This window comes from Mytilus galloprovincialis, chromosome 1, assembly GCF_965363235.1.
Source record: "Mytilus galloprovincialis chromosome 1, xbMytGall1.hap1.1, whole genome shotgun sequence".
In the NCBI taxonomy this organism is placed as follows: domain Eukaryota; kingdom Metazoa; phylum Mollusca; class Bivalvia; order Mytilida; family Mytilidae; genus Mytilus; species Mytilus galloprovincialis.
Window position 1 is genome coordinate 95933295 of NC_134838.1, and position 26316 is coordinate 95959610.

At 34.6% G+C, this 26316-nt stretch overlaps 2 protein-coding genes across 2 annotated transcripts in view; both read right to left on the bottom strand.

Moving 5' to 3' along the window:
* LOC143045965 (uncharacterized) overlaps positions 1–10171 on the bottom strand; it is a 122134-nt gene extending 111963 nt beyond the window's left edge. Inside the window, exons 1-8 of the mRNA XM_076218837.1 lie at positions 9787–10171; positions 9126–9270; positions 8552–8692; positions 7782–7946; positions 7125–7298; positions 6094–6514; positions 4928–5256; positions 535–759 (exon numbers count right to left, since the gene is read on the bottom strand). Coding sequence (XP_076074952.1) covers positions 535–759; positions 4928–5256; positions 6094–6514; positions 7125–7298; positions 7782–7946; positions 8552–8692; positions 9126–9270; positions 9787–9903 — 1717 coding nt within the window. The 5' untranslated portion in view covers positions 9904–10171. The remainder of the gene's footprint in view (positions 1–534; positions 760–4927; positions 5257–6093; positions 6515–7124; positions 7299–7781; positions 7947–8551; positions 8693–9125; positions 9271–9786) is intronic.
* The window catches only part of LOC143062915 (uncharacterized), a 56572-nt gene continuing 40318 nt past the window's right edge, over positions 10063–26316 (bottom strand). Inside the window, exons 28-36 of the mRNA XM_076234782.1 lie at positions 22308–26072; positions 21469–21642; positions 20905–21057; positions 17371–17975; positions 16654–16874; positions 13152–13330; positions 12717–12865; positions 10263–10332; positions 10063–10094 (exon numbers count right to left, since the gene is read on the bottom strand). Of these exons, the coding sequence (XP_076090897.1) occupies positions 10063–10094; positions 10263–10332; positions 12717–12865; positions 13152–13330; positions 16654–16874; positions 17371–17975; positions 20905–21057; positions 21469–21642; positions 22308–26072 (5348 nt within the window). The remainder of the gene's footprint in view (positions 10095–10262; positions 10333–12716; positions 12866–13151; positions 13331–16653; positions 16875–17370; positions 17976–20904; positions 21058–21468; positions 21643–22307; positions 26073–26316) is intronic.

Below are 26316 nucleotides of genomic sequence, written 5' to 3' on the forward strand. Positions count from 1 at the left end.
TCTGAGGTTGTGAGTTCCAACCCTGCTGGTGAGAGGTGTGTTTAACTCCAATCTTAATTAAGGTAGTACCTAATACAACAGGGAGATAACTCTGTAAAGTCATTTAAACGTTTTAATTACGTTGTGTTGTAAAAGGAATATTAAGCTTCTCAATGATCAAAATTGGTGTTTGTCAAATTGCTATATAACCAGTGTAATTTTTCTAACAAAACGGTTGGTTCAAATTTTTTTATATTTTAATATTTTTGTTAAAGGGTCAAAGTAAATACTTTGGCAAAATTTTTTGAAAATTAAACGAGCCAAATTAATTTTAGTGAAAGTGTTGGGTACCACCTTAAATGCCAGTTTACAGCTTTCCCTACCAATAAAATCTTGTCTCAATGAAATAGTCAAAAGTGGTGAAAGGCCAGTTGAACACCAACAAACTCACAAAACAACAAAATATTGTCTAGGAAAAAATAGAGATCTGTTTGATCTTCGCTTTAACTAAGCTCTACCTAAATCTCAACAAACAAAGGAATAATGAAAGCTTACCTCCACCTCTACCTCCCTCGCCATTAGAACCAGTCCCACCTCCACTTCCCATCTCACTGGGTATGTATATAGAATCATAGGACACAGCAGAATAATATCCTCTATAAGATCTTCCTCCTCTGCCTCCATGACCTCCCCCTGAGGCCCCAGCATGGTGAGACTGGGCTAAACCTGCACCTGGTCCTATATCTCCAGCATGTCCAGTAAAATCAGCATGAAATTCACCTAAACAAACCATATAGTGCGGTGACAGAAGTGTAAAAAGTCGTCTAGATCGCGAGTTTAATCTCCCCAAATAACACACAGCTAAAAATTGTCTTAACTTAAAGACAAATATGTCTTCTTTAGTTTTTGCCCTGTCGTCAGAATTTCGTACGGTCACTTTTTTCTAAAAAGTCGTTTTAATGACTGGTAGTATATTGGAGAGTTTCAACCCGCCTTTTTCAAAATGAAAAAATGTGTATGTTTGCTTACATTTAATTGAAATAGTTTTTCCTGAAGCTATTTTTATATGTCAAAATATTCTATTCAGTATTTTATTTTCTTCTAATCTATAAAATTTGCGAAGTTTAGACTATTTAAAATTGAGGTAATTTTAATTGCAAATTCAGACTCAAACTTTAGTTTCCTCTTCATAGTAGTAATAAAAATTATCCCATAATATTTTAAGCATATGATATTTAATAAAACTAATTAGTGATAAAAATTTCGGAACCAAAATATGAAAAAAACCTGAAGAAATCAATGGAAAAAGAATGGAGTAAATATCTTCAATTTCAACACAGAACTCAATCACTTGCCCTCCGTCACATTTTGTGTATTAGTCAATAATTTGCCCTCAAATGATATATGAAATTACTACCTTTTTCGCTATTATATACACATATTTTCAATCAAAGTGCACTGATATATGTTACATACTTTGTTTGTATATGTTTATATTCTATGTTTTTCGTTATAAAACATCAAATATACTTTGTCAGAAAAGTCTTATTGTAAAATCAAAATAATTGACGGATAGTTGCAGTAAATATTCCGTGATATGTCAAGTCCTTTGCAACTTGCTCCATTAAGTTCAAAGAAAAGACAAAAGTCATTACATTTTATGCAGTGCATAATATGCAAAAAAAAAAAACCTCGATTGAAATTTTGAGTCAATTTACCAGTTTAGGGAAGTTGATTTTTGTATCTGCATTGCATAAAAGATTGGATGAGGTGAACATCAAGCTGTTTCATGCAATAGCTGTTAATTTGAAGAACTCCGTGCATGCAGTTTATCATCGTTCATGCTACAAAACTTACACAAGTAAACATATTTGTTCCCCCTTTTAGAGCGAGGAAGTTTCTAGTCTAATATTTAATGACGACATACAATTATCTGACTGTTATCCCTGAGTTTCGGGTATATGCAGTCGTTCAACTGGAGCGCTTGTATATTTTGTTGCAACAAAACATTTTAGAAAGATAAAAAATTACTCAAGTTTGAATCAGATGAGCGTATTAAAAATGTTTTATCCGTGTCAGATAAAGTTAAAGTTGAAATAGTTTCCTGTCCATCTTTTAAACTTCAATCACTCTGTCATTTTGGTTGCATTACAAATTATTTGCTAAAAAAATCCAAACCCGTGGAAGCAGATATCTCAAAACACGATACTGCTTTTAGTAATTTTATTTTGGCTATTGACAACGATTTAATGGTCATTCCTCATGACACCGTTACTCGATAAATATAGATCATTTCTTCCGGCTGATTCTAATTTAAAATATTCTACATGTAAAATGCAGTCTAAACTAATTTATTTCTATAGAAATTCAGTTGTCAAACAACTTCAACAAGTTCAAGGCAAATATAACATAATATTTAGTAGCAAAATAACTATTTAAGATGCCATATAAGCTTCTAGTCAATTGAAAACTGACCTCAAAATCTCAATGTCAACTGTAATAGACACAAATAACGGACAGATATTTCATTCCGCTGCAAGTTTACTTAGAAAAGACATCGAAACTCTAAAAAAGACTACCCAACTTCGGATGAATTGTCTCTTCCTTCTTAATTCAGCCAATGCCTTCGTATTTATTGCAATTCATTCTATGGCTACTCAATGAAAATGCATACAGCCAAGACTTCTCAGGAAATGGCACCAGAGAAATTGTGGAAATGCTAAGCAATTGTTGAGGCAATCGTTTTTGTTTTACTCCTTTTCATTTAGGATTGGCTTTACAATTGTACCATGAGTTTGGTTCAAAACACCTTGTTGAAACATTGAATGCCAATGAATTTTATGCTACTTAAAGTAAAGTGCGACGCTATCTAATGTGTTGCCAACCATGAAATTGAGCGAAATCAAGATAGTGTGCATCTTTGCAGACAAGCATATGGTCATTGGATGTCATCACACCTTCCTAAACCCCCTTTTAGATCTCTTTTAAAATCTTGGATGAATTGATAGGGATGGTTTGAAGCTGGTATTTTTTTAGGAACTTCCTACAATACCTTGTCTGTACTTGTAAAGAAAAACTCAAAATAACGTGTTTGCTTTGAGCAGAACCTTTCATGTGCAGACCTGTGGCCATGAGTGAAATGTGTAGAAATATTAAAACATGTCTTGTGATGGTTGATGAAAATGAAGATGATGGAGATAACGGTTGATTTGGTATAAACCTTGTTGCACTGGTACACACGGTTCAAGTCCCGAGGTTAGGGGAGTGTTGGCGTGCCCTTAAAAAAGTTAAACCCCGCCAATATCTGTATGTGTCTGTTTCAAGTCACGAGACGGTAATGTAGTGGTTGTCGTTTGTTTCTGTATACTATATTTGCTTCTTTCTTATTTATTTTATACATTAATCAGGTCGTTAGATTTTTTGTTTGTTTTACATTATTCATTTCGGAAATTGAAGACTATGCAGTATGAATTTTACGCATTGTTGAAGCCCGTACGGGACCTATAATTGTTTAATGTCTTATTTGGTCTCATTTGGAGAGTTGTCTCATTTGAAATCATATCACATCTTCTTTTTTATATGGGATACTTTTGAAGTTTGGGGTACGTTGCAAGGGATAAAAGGGGGGATATAGTTACAAAACCTGTAATGTGATAGATATTAAGCAGAGTTAAATACACAACAAAAGATAATACAATGGTAGCAGTGATAATTGTGAAAAAAAACAAAAGCAACGAGAAGTCTATAAAAAAAACTGAAGTATCCGCAAATTCAATTTGAGGTCATATTTGACTGTAGTGTTCTATGGCTTTGGTTTGATGACTCACCCACTATGATAGTTTAAAAAAATAATTTTAAAGTATTGTCCTGCATGACACTTGATTTTTACCTGAAATTGATATTTTTCATAAGGTTAAGGTGCTCTAAACATTTTATAGGTTGAAAACTTGATTTTTGAAGTTTTGTTTATAAAACGTCGTTTTAGGATTTTTTTTGATAAAAAAATCTCAATGATTAAGGTTTATGTATAAAAACAAACATTACTTAAGCCAAAACAGTATCATTTGTATATAGGTAGAGTTTAGAAATAGAAAAAAATGTCAAAATTGAAACCCTCCCAAACTTTCAGATTTTTACATATGACCTTTGACCTCAATTTTAAAAAATGTGACCATATCAAGTCCTGACGACAGGCATATTATTATAGTACACGATTTCCTCTTTCCAATGATATATTATGTAGGTGTGTGTTTGGTGGGGAGATTAAATTCCAAAAAATCTGCCTTCAGTCACCGCACTAATAATAACAATGTTATCAAATCCCTACTGGAATAGCAGTATTAAATTACAGTCAAGGTCAAACTGAAAAATTAGAAACCAGCTACTGAAATCTAAATGCTTTTGGTAAATTGTTTACTAGAGAGAATACCTCCTAAGTTTGAAGAAATGGAGTTTTTTTTTCTTATATAGAAATGAGAAATTGTGGTATACATGCCAGTAAGACAACTCTACATCCAAGTCACAATGTGTAAAAAGAAAACAATTAAAGGTCAAAGTACAGCCTTCAACATAAAGCCTTCACTAACACTGAACAGCAAGTTATAAAGGGCCTCAAAATGCAAAAGGTGTCTTGAAATAGTTAGGCAATAACTGTTTTGAGAAGTGCATTTCTTATTTCTTATTTCTTGGTTTTTATTTTTATATTTATACTGCAATACAGTCTTCTGTAACTATGGGGTTTAAGAAAACAATATTCAAACAATCTTCATTGTACATAAATCAATACTTTTACAGTTGTGTGCTACAAACTGCAAAGCAATCTTTTTGCTATATGTCTTCATTTGATAGTTAACTTACAAACTGCATTCTACATTCCTTTTGAGTAAAGATTTGTACAGAAAATCTAAAAAAAAATTTGTAAAATGGTTGCCATTCCTTATTTGCATACCTGACAAGTCAATGGTACAGTTAACTGCATATAGTTCAAGATGGTTAGTCCTCACATAGCCATTCCCATTGATGGTAATGGTTGTTACATTGATTTTCATAACAATGTTATTTGCTGTAGTCAGTGGTTCAAATTTTCCACCAGCCTTGACAGCTATATTAGGAAGCTGGAGAGTGCCCTCTGGTGATCCCTCAGTATTGGCATATGACCAGATGTACAGTTTACCACCATTCTCTACAGAAATATCTTCTAAACCTATGATAGTACCATTTAATTCAGCCCAAACTTCTCTCATGGTTATTCTTTGTGGAATTTCTATAAAACTATATCTAAAACACACAATCAGATACACTTTTTACTAACAAATTTGTTGAATCACAAATTCATTTCCAATTGGTGTCTTCTTAAATTAGATTTAATAGACTTTACACCAAACAATATATTTTTTATAGTGTGTTATAAATTTGAAATCTTCTATTACCTTTATTCAAGACTTTGAAGCTAAAATATTCAGTAGTACTCAACTTAATTAGCTTTCACTAAAACTATCACAAGCAAAGAACTTTATATCGATTATGTTTTTTTTAAATGCAACTGATCAACAGTGGATCAGTTTTTCTTGGATTACAGTGGAGTCCCTAGTGTGGAAGTCATAAAACTTTGCTCAGTGCTCAGAGCACAAAAATTATGAAATCAAGCATTTTGATAGGTTGATTTTGGAGTATGAGTACAAAAAACTGACTCAAAAGTTTTATGATGTGCAGGTCACATGGTGTCTGTGGCCAGTGACATTGTGCATCATCTGACTTGGTCATAAATTTTACTTTGCATTCTTGGCAGTCTATTTGGTTTAAGTTCAACAATATTTTGTAGCATAAAATCTTTCTTTTATTAAAAATATGCTATTTTTAGCAAGCATGCACAAAATCACCAGACATTTGAAGAACTCTCAAAACAGGGTTTCCTTTATCTTGAACACCAATTACACAAAATATTTAGGATGAAAAACAATACATACAGATTTTATGAAACTAAAGTATGCTATGAATTTTTATGAGTTTTGTTCACAAAATATTACCTGATTATTTGTTTTATCAGTTTAATAAAGTGAAGTCAAAAGTCTAAGGTGCGTGGATAAACTGGACCACACCGTAAGTAACAATTACCTGTATGACAGGATATTTATAGGCATGTAAGTATCCACATTTGTAAATCCAAATGTCTGTTTCATCCCAGCATGCAACACTCCTGTAGTATCACCATAGAGATAATAAACTCTGATATCAATATCTTCAGCTGATGTGTTACTTAAAATAGCCACATGGGCATTTCCTGATATGGTGACAGTATCAAATTTGTAGGTTGGATCACTGTGGAATAGCCAAGTTATGCCCCCAGCTTCACTTATGTCCTCATACTTGCCATCCAGGAGATTGGTCCGGTCTCCGAAACTTACGATGGCAGCTCTGGGGTACTTGTGACCATTGTTATCTACCTGTAGTTCTTTAGTTGTAGCTGTTCCAGTTGCAGCATCAAATAATTCAATGTATTTTGTTCCAGCACCACCAGTCTCAAAGTTACTTACACCTTTGAAATTCAAACAGTATAATAGATAAATCATTAATACTTATCAAAGCACAATTATCAATACTATAAACACTTTTCACTTATATTATACAATTAAGTCTTCATAATTTTGAACATTACAAAATCTAGATTTCTGTGTCATAGTTAAATATGAATTTCTAAAAATATGATTTAACCATTTAGATTAAATAAAGACATCACTGTTTAGTGAAGTAAAATAAAGATATTATTGGTCAGCTGTGCTTAAATCTAAAGGTCAGTGGGAGTAGAGTTTATTAACACAATTTAATTATACTTCTAAGAATTTTTCAAAGATGTAAAAATAATTTCATTTCAGAGGGATGGCCTTTATATACAGAAGATACTGTGGACTCATGTATTTTTGTAGGTACCAATTTTCATGGATGGATGAAAACTTGCATATTCGTGGATATTTGATTTCGTGGTTTTTGCAAAGCCTGCATATCTTTCTGTAGAAAATATGAATTTCGTTGAACATTTAAATTCGTGGTTCTCCTGTACCCACTAAATCCATAAAAATTGGTATCCAACGAATATTAATGAATCCACAGTAAATGAAAACCTTATAAATTAAAGAAGTTTTTCATACCTCCATATGCTTTCAAGGTGATATTAAGTTTGTTTGTATTGGCCGACTGTATAGATATCCTCCCACCACCTCCTCCTCCTCCTTGGCCTGTACCATTGCCTCCATTGGCTGTTATAACTCCATGTCCAACAACCTCATCACAATAAATCCATACACTGCCTCCTGATCCTCCCCCTATAATACAATAAAAATACGATACTTAAACTTTACCCAATCCTCAGAGTACAAAATTTCTGCTTGAAACACCTAAACATAGTAAATGATGTGGTCTGTGTTGCTCTGTCATTAGTTATGTATGAAAATTGGTTGTGGTTTAACAAACCTTCGTTTTTTTCAATTTAGTATTAGTGATGTCTGTCATTTTCCCAACTTTGATTTTGTCTTAACAATTAGAAATTTAAAGTATTCACCTCCCCCTTTTCCCCCACTAAAAAACCTTTCAGCTAACCTCATTTGATACTTTTTCCATCACAGTAAAATCAAACACTACCTCCTGACCCACCTTCTTTAGAAGAATTCCTCAAGAACATACCTCTTTGGTAGTTAAAACACCTTCAAGGTAGTAGTAGATAACCATATGCATTCAAGTATTATTTGTGGTTTTACATTTTTAATTGAGATTTACAGGATGAAAATAAATATTATAGGTCAACCAACCTGCATCTTCTCCTAGGGCTGTACCAGGGTTCTCTCCATTGACTGAGATAGTACCATCAATGTCTACATGTCTAGAGTAGATGTAAATTCTACCCCCTCCAACCCCACCAGTGTGTCCATACACTAAATCATTACCATTCTCACTGTCTCCAAAGTACAGGGAATCTGAGGAAAATAAACCAATACTAATTGTTGATAAATTACAGAGAATCAGGTTTAAACAAGAATGTGTCCAAAGTACAAGGATGCCCAACTCGCACTATCCTTTTCCATGTTCCATGGACCGTGAAATTGGGTAATTATCTAATTTGGCATTAAAATTAGAAAGATCATATCATAAGCAACAAGTGTACTCAGTTTCAAGTTGTTTTGACTTCAGCTTCATCAAAAACTACCTTGACCAAAAACTTTAACCTGAAACTCCAGTTTTCATGGCACAATAATTTTACATTCATAGGTCACACTTACAAAAAATCAGCAATCCTGCATCACGCTTAGACCCCAATAAGACCCACATCAATGTGCAAGGAATCTGTTCAGAATTAATCAATGATAAATTGTCATTATTTACTAAAGGAATAATAATTCTAACCAGATACATACCTTCTCCATAGCAGAGATTCAATGCAAATCAAACCTTTTAAAAACTGGACTATAAGAAGCAAAGGAACAAAGTTTTACAAACGTATGTGTAACATAAGATAATACAATAAAGCATCAGTTGCGGGTAACAAGACACATGTTTCCTAGATCTAAATGTGTATATTTACCTTTATATTTACCATACCCGCCAGGATTACCATAACCTACTGGTGTGTACAAGGAATCATCACCCTGTCCCACAGAATACTGTCCATAGCCACGCCCACCACTGCCACCGTGGCCACCACCACTTCCTCCTGTCAAAGATCCTACAAGAAAAAAATAAAAATAAATTGTAATAATATATTTTTATTTTGGTCTGAAATTATTACGTTCAATTCAGAAGTTTTTCCTAATATCCATATCAATGAATTCAGAATTTATCATAAAATTGTTGTAACTAAGAAAATCTATAAAGCTTTCTTTTTACATTTCAACAAATATAAGGTATAAGTGTCCATTAGGCAAATGCAAGTAAACAAACGTGTTGGACAAATAATCAAAACAATTATAAGAAATCAGTCAAAAATGAATTTCAACTATGTATATAAAAGTGAAATAACTAATAAAAAATTGCTTTTGATCTACAATAAATTATGATGAAAGTGTCAAAAAATTGTACAATAAAACGTAGAAAATTTGCTAGCTAATGATTGGTTGAAAGACATTTAAAGGAGTCATGTTTTGCATTGATCTACCTACCTGTACCATATCCTTTGTTCCAATCAATGTCCAGGATATGTCCTTGACCATTCAGGTCTACCAAACCTCCTGAGTATATAGCAAACAGATGGTGTGTTGTCAAATTCAGTCCAGTACTACATTTAAAATGACCTCCACCATATATCTGAAAATCAAATTTATTTAAAGAGTGAACAAATAAAATGTCTCAAATACAAAGTAGTTTTTGAGCAATGACATCTGTTTAGGTGGTCCAGGGTCAAATGACATACATCATATCTATTGATTGGTTGGTTAATTGATCAATTTTTTGGTGTTAAAAGCAGTTTCAACACTATTTGCAATATTGTTGCAGTTAAGTTATTGTTTGTGAATGAATTCAGAGTGTCCGAGAGAGAACCACCCACCTTTGGCAGGCAAATTGACATGCTGGGATGATTTAGATTGGGGTTGATTTGACCTGGCACGTGCAAGGTTCAAAATCACAACCTCAGAGTTGACAAGCTAGTGATACAGTAGGTGAAATACTTAGACCACTCGGCCAATCATGCCTTTTATTTACATAATATTTAATCAATCAAATCATGGCAACCTGACTTTATTATAAAATATAGCTATAAAGTACTGATCTTAAAATTTTATGGAAATAAACCATAGAAATAAACATATAACAGAAACTTACAGTAATATTAGTAGAGTCCAATATAAATGATCTATCTTTAGTGTAAGCATTCATGTGGAATGTACCCTTGTCTTGTACATGTAAAGATTTCAGTGACACCTTGGCTGGTGTTGTCATACCTATACTGCCATTTGTGTCAATGGTCACACTCCCTCCGTCAAATACATACAGATCTTCTATACCCTGGATCTAAAAATAGAAAAATAAAACAGTGAAACTTTGGCTGGTGTTGTCATACCTATACTGCCATTAGTGTCTATGGTAACACTCCCTCCATCAAATACATACAGATCTTCTATACCCTGGATCTAAAAATAGAAAAATAAAACAGTGAAACTTTGGCTGGTGATGTCATACCTATACTGCCATTAGTGTCTATGGTAACACTCCCTCCATCAAATACATACAGATCTTCTATACCCTGGATCTAAAAATAGAAAAATAAAACAGTGAAACTTTGGCAGGTGTTGTCATACCTATACTGCCATTAGTGTCTATGGTAACACTCCCTCCATCAAATACATACAGATCTTCTATTCCTTGGATCTAAAAATAGAATACAAAAGTGAAACAAATTTGATTCAAATATAGCATGGAGTAAGTTGTTCCCAAGGGGAGTAATTTTTTAAAACTATGAAAATCAGAATGAAATGAAAACTGTAGCTGTTAATTTATCCTTAACATAATAAATAGTAACCAAAAGAAAATAGCTTCCAAACATTCATGATTTTTCTGAATCAAAGGATTATAAGCTGTCTACCACTAGAATGTTTAAACTTAGGCTAGCTGTGGATCAATTCACGACATCCTGCACTCATGTGAGTTTACTACAGCAAGGCCACCAAAAATGAAACAAATAACAATTCAGAAAATCAAACAAGTGAGCAATAGACAATTGCAACTAGAAACAATTTATAGTATTTTGAGGAAAATAACCATAGAAGAGGGACGAAAGATACCAAAGGGACAGTCAAACTCATAAATCTAAAACAAACTTACAACGCCATGGCTAAAAATGAAAAAAGACAAACAAACAACAGCACACATGACACAACATAGAAAACTGAAGAATGAACAACCCGAACCCCACCAAAAAACTAGGGGTGATCTCAGGTGCTCCAAAAGGGTAAGCAGATCCTGCTCCATATGTGGCACCCGCCGTGTTGCTTATGTGATAACAAATCCGGTAAATAGTTCAATTCGGTAGGTCACATTCATGAAAGGGAAGGGGATTGTAGTTACGAGGTAAGGAACATATCCGATATCATTTGTGAAACGGTTATTTCATAACGGTCAACCAACTCGTGATGGTGTCCGTAACTTTACGAAGGGATGATTTCAACTTCACCATATGAACTCTTGGTTTAAAAGCTTCCTTGTGAGCAGCAACCCTCTATCAAGAAAATCATGATAGGAAATGCAAGCACGGGAATATCGTATCAATTGGGAGATATATATCGCGTATTCAGGTGCTGCTGGAATGTTGCTACTTAGAAATGGAAAGTTCACAATTGGAAAGCTGAAATCATCTATTTTGTCGTAAAGTTTTGTTTTCAACCGACCCTCATTGTCAATTTCTAGATGTAAGTCAAGATATGAGGCCGACTTAACTGTATCTGTAATATCCTTTATCTCTAGCTCCATGGGATAGATGTGTTCCACATTGTCACCAAATTTTGAATTATTTAGTGAAAGAACATCATCTTTTTTGTTCCCATTGGAATGCCGACAGTACAAAGTAGGATTTATCCCTCCCTAAGACAAGATACTTGTATCTACGTTGGCCATTCTTTTTTATGAAGTAAAGCAATACCAACTCTTTCAACTTGTCTCTTAGTTTGGAATGTGGAATACTGGTGTAAAGAGTAGAAAAGTCAAATGTTTTAATACTGTTACAAGATGAAAGAGAGTTAGATTGCATGTACTCTAAAAGATCTTTGGAATTTTTAAGTATCTACATCTGATTCACGCCACCTCTAGAATAGACAGTTTCACAATAACTTTGAAGCCCGTCTTTGATTGCTGATAAAATAGATGTTAATAATTTAGAAAGAGGTTTCGTGGAGCACCTGGAAGACCCAGCAATATACCGTTGTTTGTTAGGACACTTATGTAGTTTAGATATCCAATACAGTGATGGAAGATCCTATTCTTCATCTTTGGTTGAAATTCCAAAGGAAAACAGAACAAACCTATGATTATCCAGGATTTCCTCTTTGTTAAGTGTCGTGAGGGTATATGTTGAGTTTCCGAGTGAATTGTCAATACCTAATTCGTTTATCAAGCAGTTAATGTAATGAGTTTTACACACAAAAACAATGTTGTTTGGGGTTTTATCTGCGGGGACAACAACATATTTGTCATGGAGGTAGGATAGGTGTTTTGCAACATTTGGGTCTTAAAAGATTGACGTAGCATGGGCATTGATAGACCCATTCAGTTTCTTAATTCTGATTTGTATCAACGACCTCACTGCTTAAATCCATTCGGAAAGAGTGTCTAGGTCTTCCTTCTCGCGCTTAGCCCATTGCCTGGCATAATCCTCAACTGAATCCATCAAAATTTTAAAGTTGTATTTCCAATTGATGGATTTAGGCTCACGATATTTAGGCTCACGATATTTAGGCTCACGATATTTCGGACCTTTCGATAACACATTTCGTAGAGAAGTGTCATTTACAATGTTGAAGTCACCGGAAATAACAGCAGGATTATATGTGAATTGGGAACTAGCACAAGTGCAATCAGGAGGTTTAGACTTGAAGTCGTCAATATCGAGATCCTGCAAAACGTGTTTGTAATTGAAAATTTTAGTTTTGGTATAGGTATTAGAAATGATTGGTACAGACTGGTCTTTGAAATAAGGAGGTATTTTCGATTGAACTAATTTATGATGAAGGATATTGCCTAAGTTGACGCCATCGACTTACCTCCCCTGAAGTATGAAGGTGTGTCTGGTAGAAGAATGGTCTTGGAGGATAGGTTGCTTTACCATTTTCATACACATGTGCATTGAATGGTATATCAGAATCTGTGTTGTTGATAAACAAGTCCTGGTTGTTACCAATGTGGATATAACCTGAAACAATTAAAGGGAGACAATATGTTATAACAGATAATTTAGATCACAATTCTGTTCACATATAAGCCTAAAACTTAAAAACCTTATTTGTTAAAAAGTTCAAGGAATTCAACCTTGCATAAATAAAAAACTAAACTTATCATCTATCTAGCTAATGGCTTACAATCCTGTGAAAACATAAAAAATAGTGTTGTTTAATTATATATTTCTATTTGGTTAATCTAAAAATATTGACCGTAAGGTCCAAAATATCATAAGGACCAATACAAATAATAATACAAACCTGTTTTATCTCCATAAAACATTTCAACATCAATATTAACATTTGATGTCAGACTAACAGAAGAATTAAAGGCCAAATGTCCCCCTCCTTGTACTGTCAACTCATTAAAGTCAAACTGTTCATTGTCTGACTTAGCAAAGATCCATGTGGTGGCTCCATCTAACACTCCAAATTTGTACCTAAAGGTAAACAGATATAGATCACTATAGCTTGCCTTAGAAAACAAGATACAAATTTAAGAAAACACTTTTTTTTTGTAAATGTGAATATTTTTTTAGCCAATCTAATAATGACATATGCAAAACAATTACTTCTGTGAGAATCCTGTAATTCAAAGGTTGTTGTTTTTAGCTGTGTAACACATGTTTTTAAATCATTGTTTTGTACGTAAATTAGGTCGTTTGTTTTCTCGTTTGAATTGTTATACATTTGTCATTTCAGGGCCTTTCATAGCAGACTATGTGGTAGACTTTTCTCATTGTTGGAGACCTATAGTTGTTAATTTCTGTGTCATTTAATCACTTGTGGATAGTTGTCTCATTGGCAAAACTACCACATCTTCATATTTTTAAATAACATAGTATCGAATTCATAACAGTGTGGCTATGGACATTGATTGGCGCACTTTAATATCCCATTGACTGGGACAGATTAGGTGAACGATCGTCTATAACGCCCATTGCTCACGACGTCCTTAATATAAACATTTAAACCGTGGGGTCACCAAAGGTTCTCAACGCCTATATAAAATAATTCGAAATACTAACTTCAGGAATTTGTGTTTTGATTTATATTGATTAATTAAACGTCCTTTACTTGTGTTTTTGTTATGTTTCGACAATCAATTTTCATAATAAGATATCGCAAAGCCATGTTCTTTCAGAAAAAAGAATGACTTACTGAATGCATGTATTGATTGATTATCTTTTTCGGATTTAACAATTTCGATTGTCGAGTTATGTTATATTTTAACTTTTATCTGGTCTAATTTTATTTTAGAACGAATGCATAATCCACTTTCAAAAGTTGTGCAAATACGAAACATAAAGACAAAATATACTTCTGCCCTGTCTTTTTCGTACTTGAAAGTTATTGGATAGTAAGAAAGCTATTTGGATTAAACCTTGTGAAATTTGCATGCATTTACGTTATTGTATTGGCAAAATGTATCATTTGGTGTATATAGGAAACTTAAACCGTTCTGCTATACTGCTACTATACTTGTGAAAAACACTTGGCAACAGAAACGCATTCATCTTTTCTATATAAAAAAAATCGACCCAATTTACATAGAAATGGACGTTTTCGTGCATTTGTGATCGCAAATAAAATATGTTCCGGACCTTATGAGTATTTGGACCATACGTGTATGGTTGGACCATATTAGTATACCCTTATGGTCATGATATATGCGTATGGTCCAAATACTCATTTGGTCCGGAACACATACATGATATTCTGTGCGTTGTCGGTCGTCTATTAATTTTTTTCTTTTGTTGATGGATTTGACGTCTTTCTGTGAGTGATTATTTGTTCATGACTTAAAACTTACTTACAAATAATTTAAAAACAAGACTTGATTTATAAAAATGTCCAAACAAACCATGATTTTTTTTTAAACATACATCACATCCATTGCAAAAGGCTAAAATTCGCCAGGTCTTTAATTTCAACTAAGTGAGTTGACTAAATTGATGTTGCGGACCATTTTCCAATTTCCATGCAGTATCCCTATTTTTTTTCTCGCTCATCTTTTATGTTTGTTTTTTTCATCCCAAGACCTCTTGGAGCTTTCATTCTATAAAGTGTGTATTTTGCTAATTGTCGAAGGCCATACGGGGACCTATAGCTTGATAACACCTGTTGGTCCCTGGAAAGAATGTGTCTGATTGTCTATCACACTTCATATTCTTATTTTAACATGCAGTTATATCTATGATAAGAATGAAAATTGAATTGTCATTGAGACAAAAACCCAACCAAAGAGCAAAAAAAAAAAAAAAGCCCAAGGCAACATGTAGATCTTTCGTATCAAGGGAATTGCTATAAATATATTTATTTCAGGTTAATAGTATTAGGCCATACTCAAGTTATAAAATAGATCTTGTCGTCAACTTTTGCAACCAGCTTCTATGTTTCTATAATGCACTGTTCATCTTTTTTGGGCTTCGACTTTTCCATTGGACAGACAATTTTGTTTTCGACTGTTTTAAAAAGATGCATTTTTTTACAAAATCATACAAGTAAGGAGTCTCTGGCCTTTGGTAGTGTTGTATGTTAATTAATGTTTGTTTATTTATTTGTTTAGGAAATAAGTATGACGTACATTTTCACTGAACTAGGACACTTTTTATAATAGTTTTTCGATATCGCTCGGGCAAAAATAATCACGAATATAATGCCTACCCATGCATTGAAAAAAAACGGGTATAAACTACACAGTGCAGCTTCCAACAAGAATACAAGATTTATTGATTTTCAAAATGCGACCAAAATTAAAAATTTGCTCGCAGCGGGAAAAATTCAAGTTTGATTTTCATTGAAATAAAATAATTGTTATGATTTACACACCGTTACTTTTTCCAATATAAATATTCGAACTATTTTGTTTGTTGTTTCCTTTATAAATTTACATCATTTTTAAAAAGACCACGCGTCTTCGATATTTAGAAGACTATAAAAGCGATGTTCATTATCTTTCTTCTGCTGTAAGTTTAATTTAGTTATTTTGTGTCATAATTGCCATCTCGTATGTTTTAAATTTGAATAAAGAAGATTCAGGTTGTCTTATACGTCAATGATACACACAAAAAAACACGATAACAAATAAAATAAGGTGCAACATTCATTCTCCATGAAAAGAATACATCACATGGATGTAATTTTTGTAAGAAAAATACCAATTTCGTGAGAAGTTGTGTGTTGGACTTGAAGAGCCAAGGCAAACTGACAAATATCTGAATGAACGAATCGATTTATGGTATATAAAAAAAAAAAGCCCACATGGTTAGCATTGAATAAATACAAGGCCACTCTTAAATGATCACAACGTAGAAGTTTTTGTTCTCTTAATCAATAAGATATTTTCTGAAATAACGCGGGTCCCTATTAACTTAAAAGTTTTTTTGGTTTTTTTTACCATGAATAAACTTTTTTTTTATTATTATTATTTATTGATATCAGCTCTGGACATTAATATTCTTAAAAGTGAAACTGTTGTAAGTGATGGTATAACAATTATTTAAAATAAATTCCTTAAATGATTTGTGAAAAGAAAGTTTCATTTTATGTATCAGAATTTGTAACAAATGATTATTTAAATCCCCACTTGAAGGCCTCAGACAGACTGAGTGAGCATAAAATCATCGCCCACGACAAACAAGTTAAAGGTAAACTTTTCAGTACAATTACTAATAAACGTTTTACTGTCGTCCACACTGTTATGAATTTCGTTCTATAATCATTTAACTACTAAATTAAGCATTAAACCATGCAAATCTACCTGTCATAAATATTTTTAGCATCAGCAAAAATTTCAAGTTCTGTGAGGGAGGCTTTGTATGAACAGGACCACCATGGATTTGTTGATACTACTTCTATCTGAAATAGATCAGCATCCCTCATGACAGGGAGCTCAACATAGGATCCCTGGATGACTGGATTCCTTGGTTCTACATATGTACTAGTTACAGCAAAGGAACTGCCTTGTAGGTAACCTGTCACCTTAAAATAAAGAAATAAAAAATTTGAAATTAAGATATAAAAGTGATAAAAACGTTAACATTTTCTGATAAAACTAGTATTTTTTTAATTTCATGAAGGGTAAATGTAAATTCTTAACTGAATATATAAAGTGCCAAGAATTGGTCCCGGAAATAGAAATTACTAAAAAAATTGGCATAGCCTGATTCTCCACAAAGCATGCAGCATTAGGAATAAGAGCAGACTTGTAAGGTAGGGATAATATTACACAGTGAGTGAGTTTGCACAAAAAAGTTTGATTTACTTCTCATGGTATCTATTCAATCTACATTAATATGTTTTTGTTCTAAATATGGTTGGAAGATTAAATTTCATTAATTGATATTTAAACGCCTTAAATATGCATTATCAAATACTTTTTGTGTTCATATTGCTTGCTGTTGGTACCATAAAACATGTGAAGTGACTCTCAAGTACTCTGTGAGTATAATAACTGTTAAAAGATATTTGTACAAACCTTAAATTTTGACTGAAATGATTTTGTAGGATATATCTTTAACTTTGTGACAAATGCTTCAGCTGTTAGTTGTATAGTGACAGTAGTAGACGGTCCACTAGACAGGAAGTAATGATGTCTGTTATTGTCAAAAGTTTGGTCAAACAAATTCATCAACAAGTACGATGAGCTGTCTCCCATGTTGTAATAACAGTAGTACCAGTAATGGTAGTTTGTATAGCTTCCTGTCGAGGACTGTACGGTATGACCAGCTGTAGATACATAGGATCTAGAAGTTGAGTAACTGGATTCTGGGATACTAAAGTCAAGTCTGTAGCCTTCGTTATTTATAGCGTAATGTTCATCCCTGATAAACTCTCCATTGTTATCAACCAGAACTTGTGAGTACATGGATGTTGTGTTCTTTACGTAAGCTACACCTGATGCCCCTGCTTCTGCTCCTGTGTTAGCATTACCCTTGCCACCCCATGTGTCATAAGAACCTCTGTAGGGAGGGATGGTATAGTGAGAGCTTTGATACAGGGCAATCCTCCCTCCTGCACCACTTCCACCATAGCTTGGGTCTCCTATACCTCCTAGAGCTTGGATGTGTCCCGTGTGACTGCCTAAAATTAAAACGTAAATCTTGTTTAAATATACTCTACAGACTACCTTTTGTTACTTTTACACATTTATAAACATAGAAATATAAATATCTTTAATGTTCCTAATTTAGTTTTTTAAATTCACCCCAGATATAGTAACTTAACAATTTTCATAAACAAGATTAAGTTTTCATTTTTCAGGATTTCTATTGCTGTCTGTAGGATTTTACTAAAATAGATAAGTGATAACCAATGTCTCTTGCTGACATTGCCCTGGTGTGGCAGAGATGCAAACAGTTTTTTTCCTGTCAGACATTGGGGCCTACAGGGTACCAAGTTTTGCCAGACCCATCACATTTCTGCCAGACCTATATTTTCCCTCAAAATAATCTATGTTTGTAATATTATGAAAAAAAAACAAACAGCCCCCCCCCCCCCTTTTTTTTTCCATATCCCTAGATGTAGAGTATTAAAGTATTATCAGTTTCACCCTAAGAAATTGTTAATTTTTCATGAATAAATATTAGCAGTTAATCAAAATGAAATTCTTACTGTCTATAAATAACAATGAAATGTAACCAAGGCCGTAACTAGGCATCTTATTTTAGTGAGGCAAAATAATTGAGCCGAGCGAAGCGAGGCGAAAATTTTTTTTGGAGGGTATGAAATGAATGGTGCAAAATCCTGCATTCTAGGCATTTTTAGAGAGTTTGACAATGTTTTGAATTTGGACACTTTTTATATGAATTTTTCATATTTGAAGACTTTTACTAACACCAAATTTTTAACAACTTTATTTAAATTTATATGTAAGATAATCACCCAAATATCACTGATTTGAGTCTGCTGCCAGAACATAGAACAAACATCGATTCAGTAGAGTTTGCCAAATTTTTCTATTGCCGGTTCAGTCAAATCGTTTCAGAATCATAATTTGGTCTGCTGATATATCCTTATCGCGATGAACATGGAGCATGGCAAGACCGCACAATCTCTCGCCACTCATGCATGCTCTTTTCAAAGTTTTCAGTCGTTTCAGGGCAGTCTGTGTTTCTAAAGGTAGCGCATTATCATCAACACAATGATCAATGTCTTCTTCCAATTCCTTCTCCATCAGCAATTCGGTAGCAGCATCGGTAGTAACAGTTTTGTTTGCAAAAGGGAATTAAGCTTTCCTGTAAGCACCATCATACAGTCGCAGTTACAAAATATTAAACTCGCTTTTATGCTGACAAAGAGTAGACAAATTAGGGATAGAATGAGATAAGATACAGGTATATGATTCTATCTATAGAGTAAGTATATCTGATATGGGTACAGGGGAAATTGGAATGGAGTTTTTGACGTTTACATGTAGGTCCGTAATTTCCAATTATTTCTGGAAATAGTTGGTGGTATTTTAGTTCCAGAATCTATAAATTTAGGGGTTAGGGGTTGGGGGGTGTCCGATTCCGAAACCCCGAATATAAAGAAACGAAATTCCGTAGTCCCGAAAAAGTAAAGACATAATCCTGTGTTAAAGGTTCTTATACCATTCCTAAATAATATCAAATTGGAATAAGGGATATTCTTTCAATTTTTAAGGTTAAAGAAACATGGATAAAAACTAATCCATGCATGTTTCATATTATTCATATTTTATTTATCTGTAAAGAGAAAGATTAAAGTTCGTGAAATGAATACGCAGACAGGACTTCCCCCTTGCGATGCCCAGTACTTGATTTGTCAAAAGTTGGTGTAACGGAGAAATGAATACGCAGACAGGACTGCCCCCTTCCGAAGACCATACTTGATTTGTCAGTCTACTTATCGTTTTTGGATTGTTCTAATGAAGTTATATGCAATACTCAGACTCTGTTCACAAAAAAACTAGTTTACTAGAATTATTCCTTCTTTACCTCCATTGTCGCTTTTCCTTTTTCTGCAAGAGCCTGTTTTTAACTAGAGGTCCATGATGATTATCGTTACTAGGTTGATGTAATCGAGAAACATCACCCGTTGAGATGCTGAGTTATATCCAGGAAGAATAGTTTAAAAGGAATGATGACAAGTTATAGAAATCAAGGTTGAGACAGAACAACAAATGACTATTATATTTATATATATGTATATAAAAAAAAATCAGTGTCGAAATTTTAGTGAGGCAATTGCCTCACTTGCCTCAATGGTAGTTACGGCCTTGGTAACTGTTTCCTGTTTAGGGGTTTCCCGAATTTTCCCGCCAAAAAGATCATAGCTTTCAACAATTGAAAACAAAGCATTAAATTTGTGATCATGGATTACAGCTTTAATTAATTTAATTTGGATATAGATATTCAACTCAAGGTACAGTCAAGCAATGTTTTTACTTTTTTACGGATTATAACTAATTTGAAAGAAAAGTTTAAAAAATAAAATAATCTTTTACATCAAAACAACAGACGATCTGAAATATATTGTGAATATTCAGGCTCATATATTTTTTTAACTCTGCTACGGAGGTCAAAGATACATCATTTTTCAAACCAATGGTGTGTATTCTCTGTTACAACTAATCAACTGCGTTAGATGTAAATATTTCAATAAATTAACAATGTCAAACCTACAATTTCAAAACTGAAATTTATACTGCCAAAGGTTTACTTTTTATTCTTTAAGGAAGGATATTTGGAAGTTGTGTCAGGCTATAATATTCATAATTAAAACAGTTTGAACTCCCGATTTCTATTTATGTAATCACAGCCTTGAATGTTGTTCTATCTAATCATGTAATGTGGTTGTAAAATCACATTTTTATGAACAAAATACTCTGCTGGGACTGAAGGCGAATTAAGTTTTGGCTGACCCAAGCAGACTAAAATATTGCCGGCCATCAGGTTCTGCACAGCCACGAGTTTTGCCTGACCTGCATAAATTCTGCCCCTTAGGTCCGACGATTAGTTGCATCTCTGGTGTGGTTCTGACAAGTTACCTGTATAATTGACAGTGTTGATGAGAATACTGCCACCACTGCCACCACTAGACATAGCCCAGGACGTGGTATACAGTACATCCTCACTGTTAGCCATGATATGTCCATCTACTGTCAGGGTATGATCTACAGCTATCTCTAATCGTCCTCCTCCTACAAACAAAATATAGGTTAGAAATACTTTATGAAAACATAAAATGCAAAAAAGCCAACAATGTGTATTTTCATCTTTGTTCTTTTTCATATGATTAGTTTTTGGGTTTTTTTTTTATATAAAACTCCAGATTGAAGCTGCACTTGCTGTGGTTCATCATGTAAAAAAACACATGCCTGGCATACAAAATTTTAAATCTGGTATCTTAGTTTTTTCATAGTTTATTCAACTGCTTCTAACCTGCACTTATCTTAGACCTAACATCTCTGCTGCTAAACATTTGGATTGATAGAGATGAAATACCCAGCTTTCTATAATATCAGTTTTCTAATGTCAGATTTCAAACATCAGATTTTTAACATCAGATATTTACCATCAGTTTTCCATCATCAAATATCACATTAACTCACCTGAACCTCCTTTAGTCCCAGCACCTCCACTTCCAAACATTTTAGGTTCATACAGATCACCATAGGCCTGACTTCTTCTCAGTTTACAAGTAAGGTAGTTATCACATGCTCCTTGACCTCCAGTACCACCATGGGAGGCACCACTGGCTCCATTACGTTGCCATACACCAACACCTTAAATTATATTCCAACCATATGTATGTCATAAAACTCATATAAACTATACATATATATGTGTGTGGGAAAACTACACAAGCAAAAAGAAAAGAAGTAAATTGTTGAAAACCCTTATAGACAATACTTATTGATATGTATAAGGCATTTAAAAAACTAAGTTGCACTAGCTGGTATAAACTGTGCATTTTGTTACACTTCTAATTGTTGTTACTGTGGTGTTCCAATAGACTTTGTCCTTTCTGGCCTAAATACATACAGGCTTTAAGAAGTTGCAGTTTAGATACACTTCTTCAAAATTATAAACTGGTAAACAATTTCAACATGTTGTTATAGATTGCTTCATTAATACTGACTGAATATCTAGTTCTGATACTAGTAATTTGACAGTACAATAATATTTTTTGGTCTTAGTCATATAATAGATATAGGAAGATGTGGTGTGAGTGCCAATGAGACAACTCTCCATCCAAATAACAATTTAAAAAAAAAGTAAACCATTATAGGTCAATGTACGGCCTTCAACACGGAGCCTTGGCTAACACCGAACAACAAGCTATAAAGAGCCCCAAAATTACTAGTGTAAAACCATTCAAACGGGAAAACCAATGGTCTAATTATAAGTCTTATTCCTGTTTGATATCTGTTTATTATATAAGACTTACCATCACCAGTATTAGGGTCATATCCTCCATTGTTGACACTAATGATGCCACCATCATCCACGGTCAAATCAGTGGCAAAGACTTTCATGTACGATCCATTGATAGCTCCGCCTCCTTCTACTGTAATGTAATTAAACACTAGCTGATATTGATCCGCATGTGCCTTAGGATTGGAACAGTTAATGTAGGAATTAGCTTTGATTGTTGTAGTACCATTAATATGGTAGTTCAGTCTGTTACGTTTGTTTGTTGATCCTGTCAAGTGAAGTTGTAAAGCTCCTCCATCAATCAAAGTCATGTTGATCACATGATCCATAGTTCCTCCAAGTCTGACAAACACTCGTTCCAAGTTTGTGTCTGGAGCCAAACCAAGGTAGCCGCCATCATAGACATATGTGTTAAATGGAGTATCAATGAAATCTCTACGTAGATCCATTGTCTGATGATTTCCAACATGGACATAACCAGTACGGTCACCAATCATATCCTGGAAGTGTAAAGTGACTCCATCTTCAAATGGTTCAGGTAGAATAGCAAGATGGGCATTACCATAGATCTGTAATTCTTCAAACCTATAATCGTCATTGCCATTAGCCAGCCAATGTTTTCCAGCATTAGGTAAAATCCATGCCTTGAAGCTGTCCTCACTGAGATCAGTATAGTCTCCTATCATACCAACATCACTTTCTAGACCGTTATTATTTATGTATAGAGTGGAATGGTCGTAATCTTGGTGGTATAAAAAGATAGTTCCTGGTCCACCAGGCTGTGTTGTAGAACTACCACCATGTGATTCATAATGACCCAGATATGTATTGTTTACATTGAAGTAAACAGCTACTCTCCCTCCAGCCCCTCCTCCTCCTGATCCACTGCTATACTGACTGCCACCATTAGAAGCAATAGTTCCCATTCCACGGAACACTCTACAATATACCCATATACTACCACCTGAACCACCTCCTCCACTGGAATCTCTAGCATCTCCTCCATTAGATCGTAGTTCACCATCAATTTCAATCATATTAGTGGCATTTAGCCATAGCATGCCACCACCTTGGCCACCATTTCCACCACCAGCACTACCATGAATATATGGTTGATACAAGTGGCCATAAGGTTGTCCTGTCAGACTAGTACCTGCTCCCTTACCACTGGTACCCCCATGACCAGCACCTGATGATCCTGAAGCATGAGTTACACCTTGTCCAAAGTTGACATTTCCATTCTTCAAATCTGTATATCTATAACCCAAGCTATCTGAATGCACTGATCCTCCATCGTCTACTGTTATATTAATAGCTTGGATACTTATATTAGTTGCAGCCAAAGTTCCACCACCTTCTATAAATAGGTTGAAGTGGACCAATAGATCCATACCGGGTTCTGTGACTGGGTCTGTCAGTGACTGAATTGTTGAGTTGGCCTGGATACGAACATAGTTAAATTCAAAGTGGTCTGGATCTAATCCTTCTGTGAAGCCACCACTCTCCATTGATAATAAACCATTGTGATGTAAAGTTAAATTGTCAATGTGGACAAGTTCTCCATGCATCCAGATACTGACACCATGTACAATTGTCATAGGTGCTAAACCTAAGTATGACCCAGCATATGCCCTCACACTGAATGGTAAATCCATTTCTTCCCTTTCAAGATCCATAATTTGGTTGTCGCCTAAATGAACAGTTCCAGATCTGTCACCAATCATGTATAGAAAAAAGACATCTACCTCATGGTCAACAGGGTCAGGTAAAAAGGCCAAGTGACCAGCTCCATACATCTGTAATTCATGAAAGTGGTATTGGTAGCCTCCACCAGCAAAGTAATGACTACCAGACACAGGCAGAATCCATGTTCTACAACTGTCAGATGACAGATCTGAATAATCATCAATAACATTGAATTTGTCTTTTGGCTGGTGTCCACCATTGTCAATAATCAGAGTTTTATGATCCTCAAGCATGTGATAGACAAAAACAGTACCAGCACCACCATTTTCAGCAGACAACCCACCCTTGCCTCCAATAGCCTGGAATCTAAATGCTGTCATAGTTTCATTTCTATTGAAGTAGACTGCCACTCTGCCACCAGCTCCACCACCTCCATTTTCATGTGCGGCATCTCCACCATGAGCCGTTATTTTACCATAACCTTTGATGAGTTCACAGAAAATCCAGATACTTCCTCCACTTCCACCAGCAGCTCCATCACCGCCCCTGGAATTTACTTCTCCGTCAATCATAATTGTATTGGTTACGTTCATCCATATAACACCACCACCAGATCCACCTGAACCACCTGAACTGCCAACTTTGTCTGGTTCATAGATATTACCGTAGGCAAATCCAGCCGCTTGGGAATCAACACCTTCACCAGCACTGCCACCATGGCCACCACCACCGTAAGTGCTAGATGGTATCCCTAGATTGACATCTCCATGGACTGACTGACTTGAATGAGATGAATGACTATGAGACATATTGTAACCCTTGCCCTCTGTTGTTATCACTCCTCCATCATCTACCGTTACATTCTCTACATTAAATGTCATGTAGGTTCCATGGAATATACCACCTCCTTCAACAGTGACAGCTTTTAGATAAAATGTGATTCCATGGTCAGTTACAGCATCTGTTGTACAATCAATCTTTCCATCGTCTTGAATAAGAATGTAATCAAATTTATAATGACTGAACGTCTGTGCTGGTGTCCGTCCACCATTCTGTAACCATAAATATCCTCCATGGTGTAAAGTTATGTTTTCAATATTCGACAAAACACCTGCAAGATGGATGTCTACGCCATGGACATAAGTCATTGGAGCTAATCCTAAGAAACCACCAAAATACACATAGCAATTGAATGGCAAGTCTATTTCTTCCCTGAACAAGTCCAATACCTGATTTTTAGCAATATGAACTGTTCCAGTTCTGTCTCCAATCATGTATTTAAAATCAATGGTAACATTGAAATTGGCAGATACTGTTCCAGACACAGCTGAATCAAAAACTGTGATGTCACTAGGATTCAACACAGCCAGATGACCATTGCCATAAATTTGTAATTCTTCAAACTCAAATACATACTTTTTGTCAGCAAATTCATGTGTCCCTGACTGAGGCAGAATCCATGCTCTGCCACCATCATGGAGCCTATTATTCCAATAGACATATTTTTCACGAGGGTTAGGAGCACCATCATTGTCTATAAGTAATGTTCTATGATCTTCAACCATGTCATAAATATAGATTGTCCCAGGTCCACCACTTTCAGAGTCATCATCTTCCTTTCCAGGCCATCCCCCATTAGCTAGGTATGTAAACTCACTGAATGTCTTGTTTTCTCTGAAGTACATGGCCATCCTGCCACCTGCGCCACCACCTCCTCCATATTCAAATGACATATAATTGCTATAATTGCCACTTGTAGTATAGTTCCTGTGAGTTCCAACAGACCCATTGCCACCTCTGGCCATTATTTTACCATATCCAGTGACAGTCTGACAGAACAACCAGATACTACCTCCACTACCTCCTCCTCCAGGGAGGGAGTTCATCCAGTCACCTGAACTTTGTGAGACAGCACTGTTATCCATCTGACCATTTTCACCACTGGCAGTCATTAGTCCATCAATAAGTATGGTGTTGGTCACATTCAGCCATATTTTACCACCTCCTGCTCCTCCTTTTGGACCACCTCCTGCACTACCAAACAGCAAAGGCTTGTATATGTCTCCATAAGGTTCTCCTCCCAACTGATTTTCTGAAATATATCATCACATTAATTTAACAAATAGGTAAGATTTACTTTTTGTAACAAATAATTAAAAAAATCAATTAAAATTTTCTGTTAAAAAAATGCTGATATCTTTTAAACAGACATATGCACCCTCTGTACATATATTATGTAAACAATGATGCAAGAGGAGCATGCAGTCTGTAATTATATTTCAATCAAAGCAAGTACAAATATTTTCTATACTTTTATAACACCTAACCTTCAATTA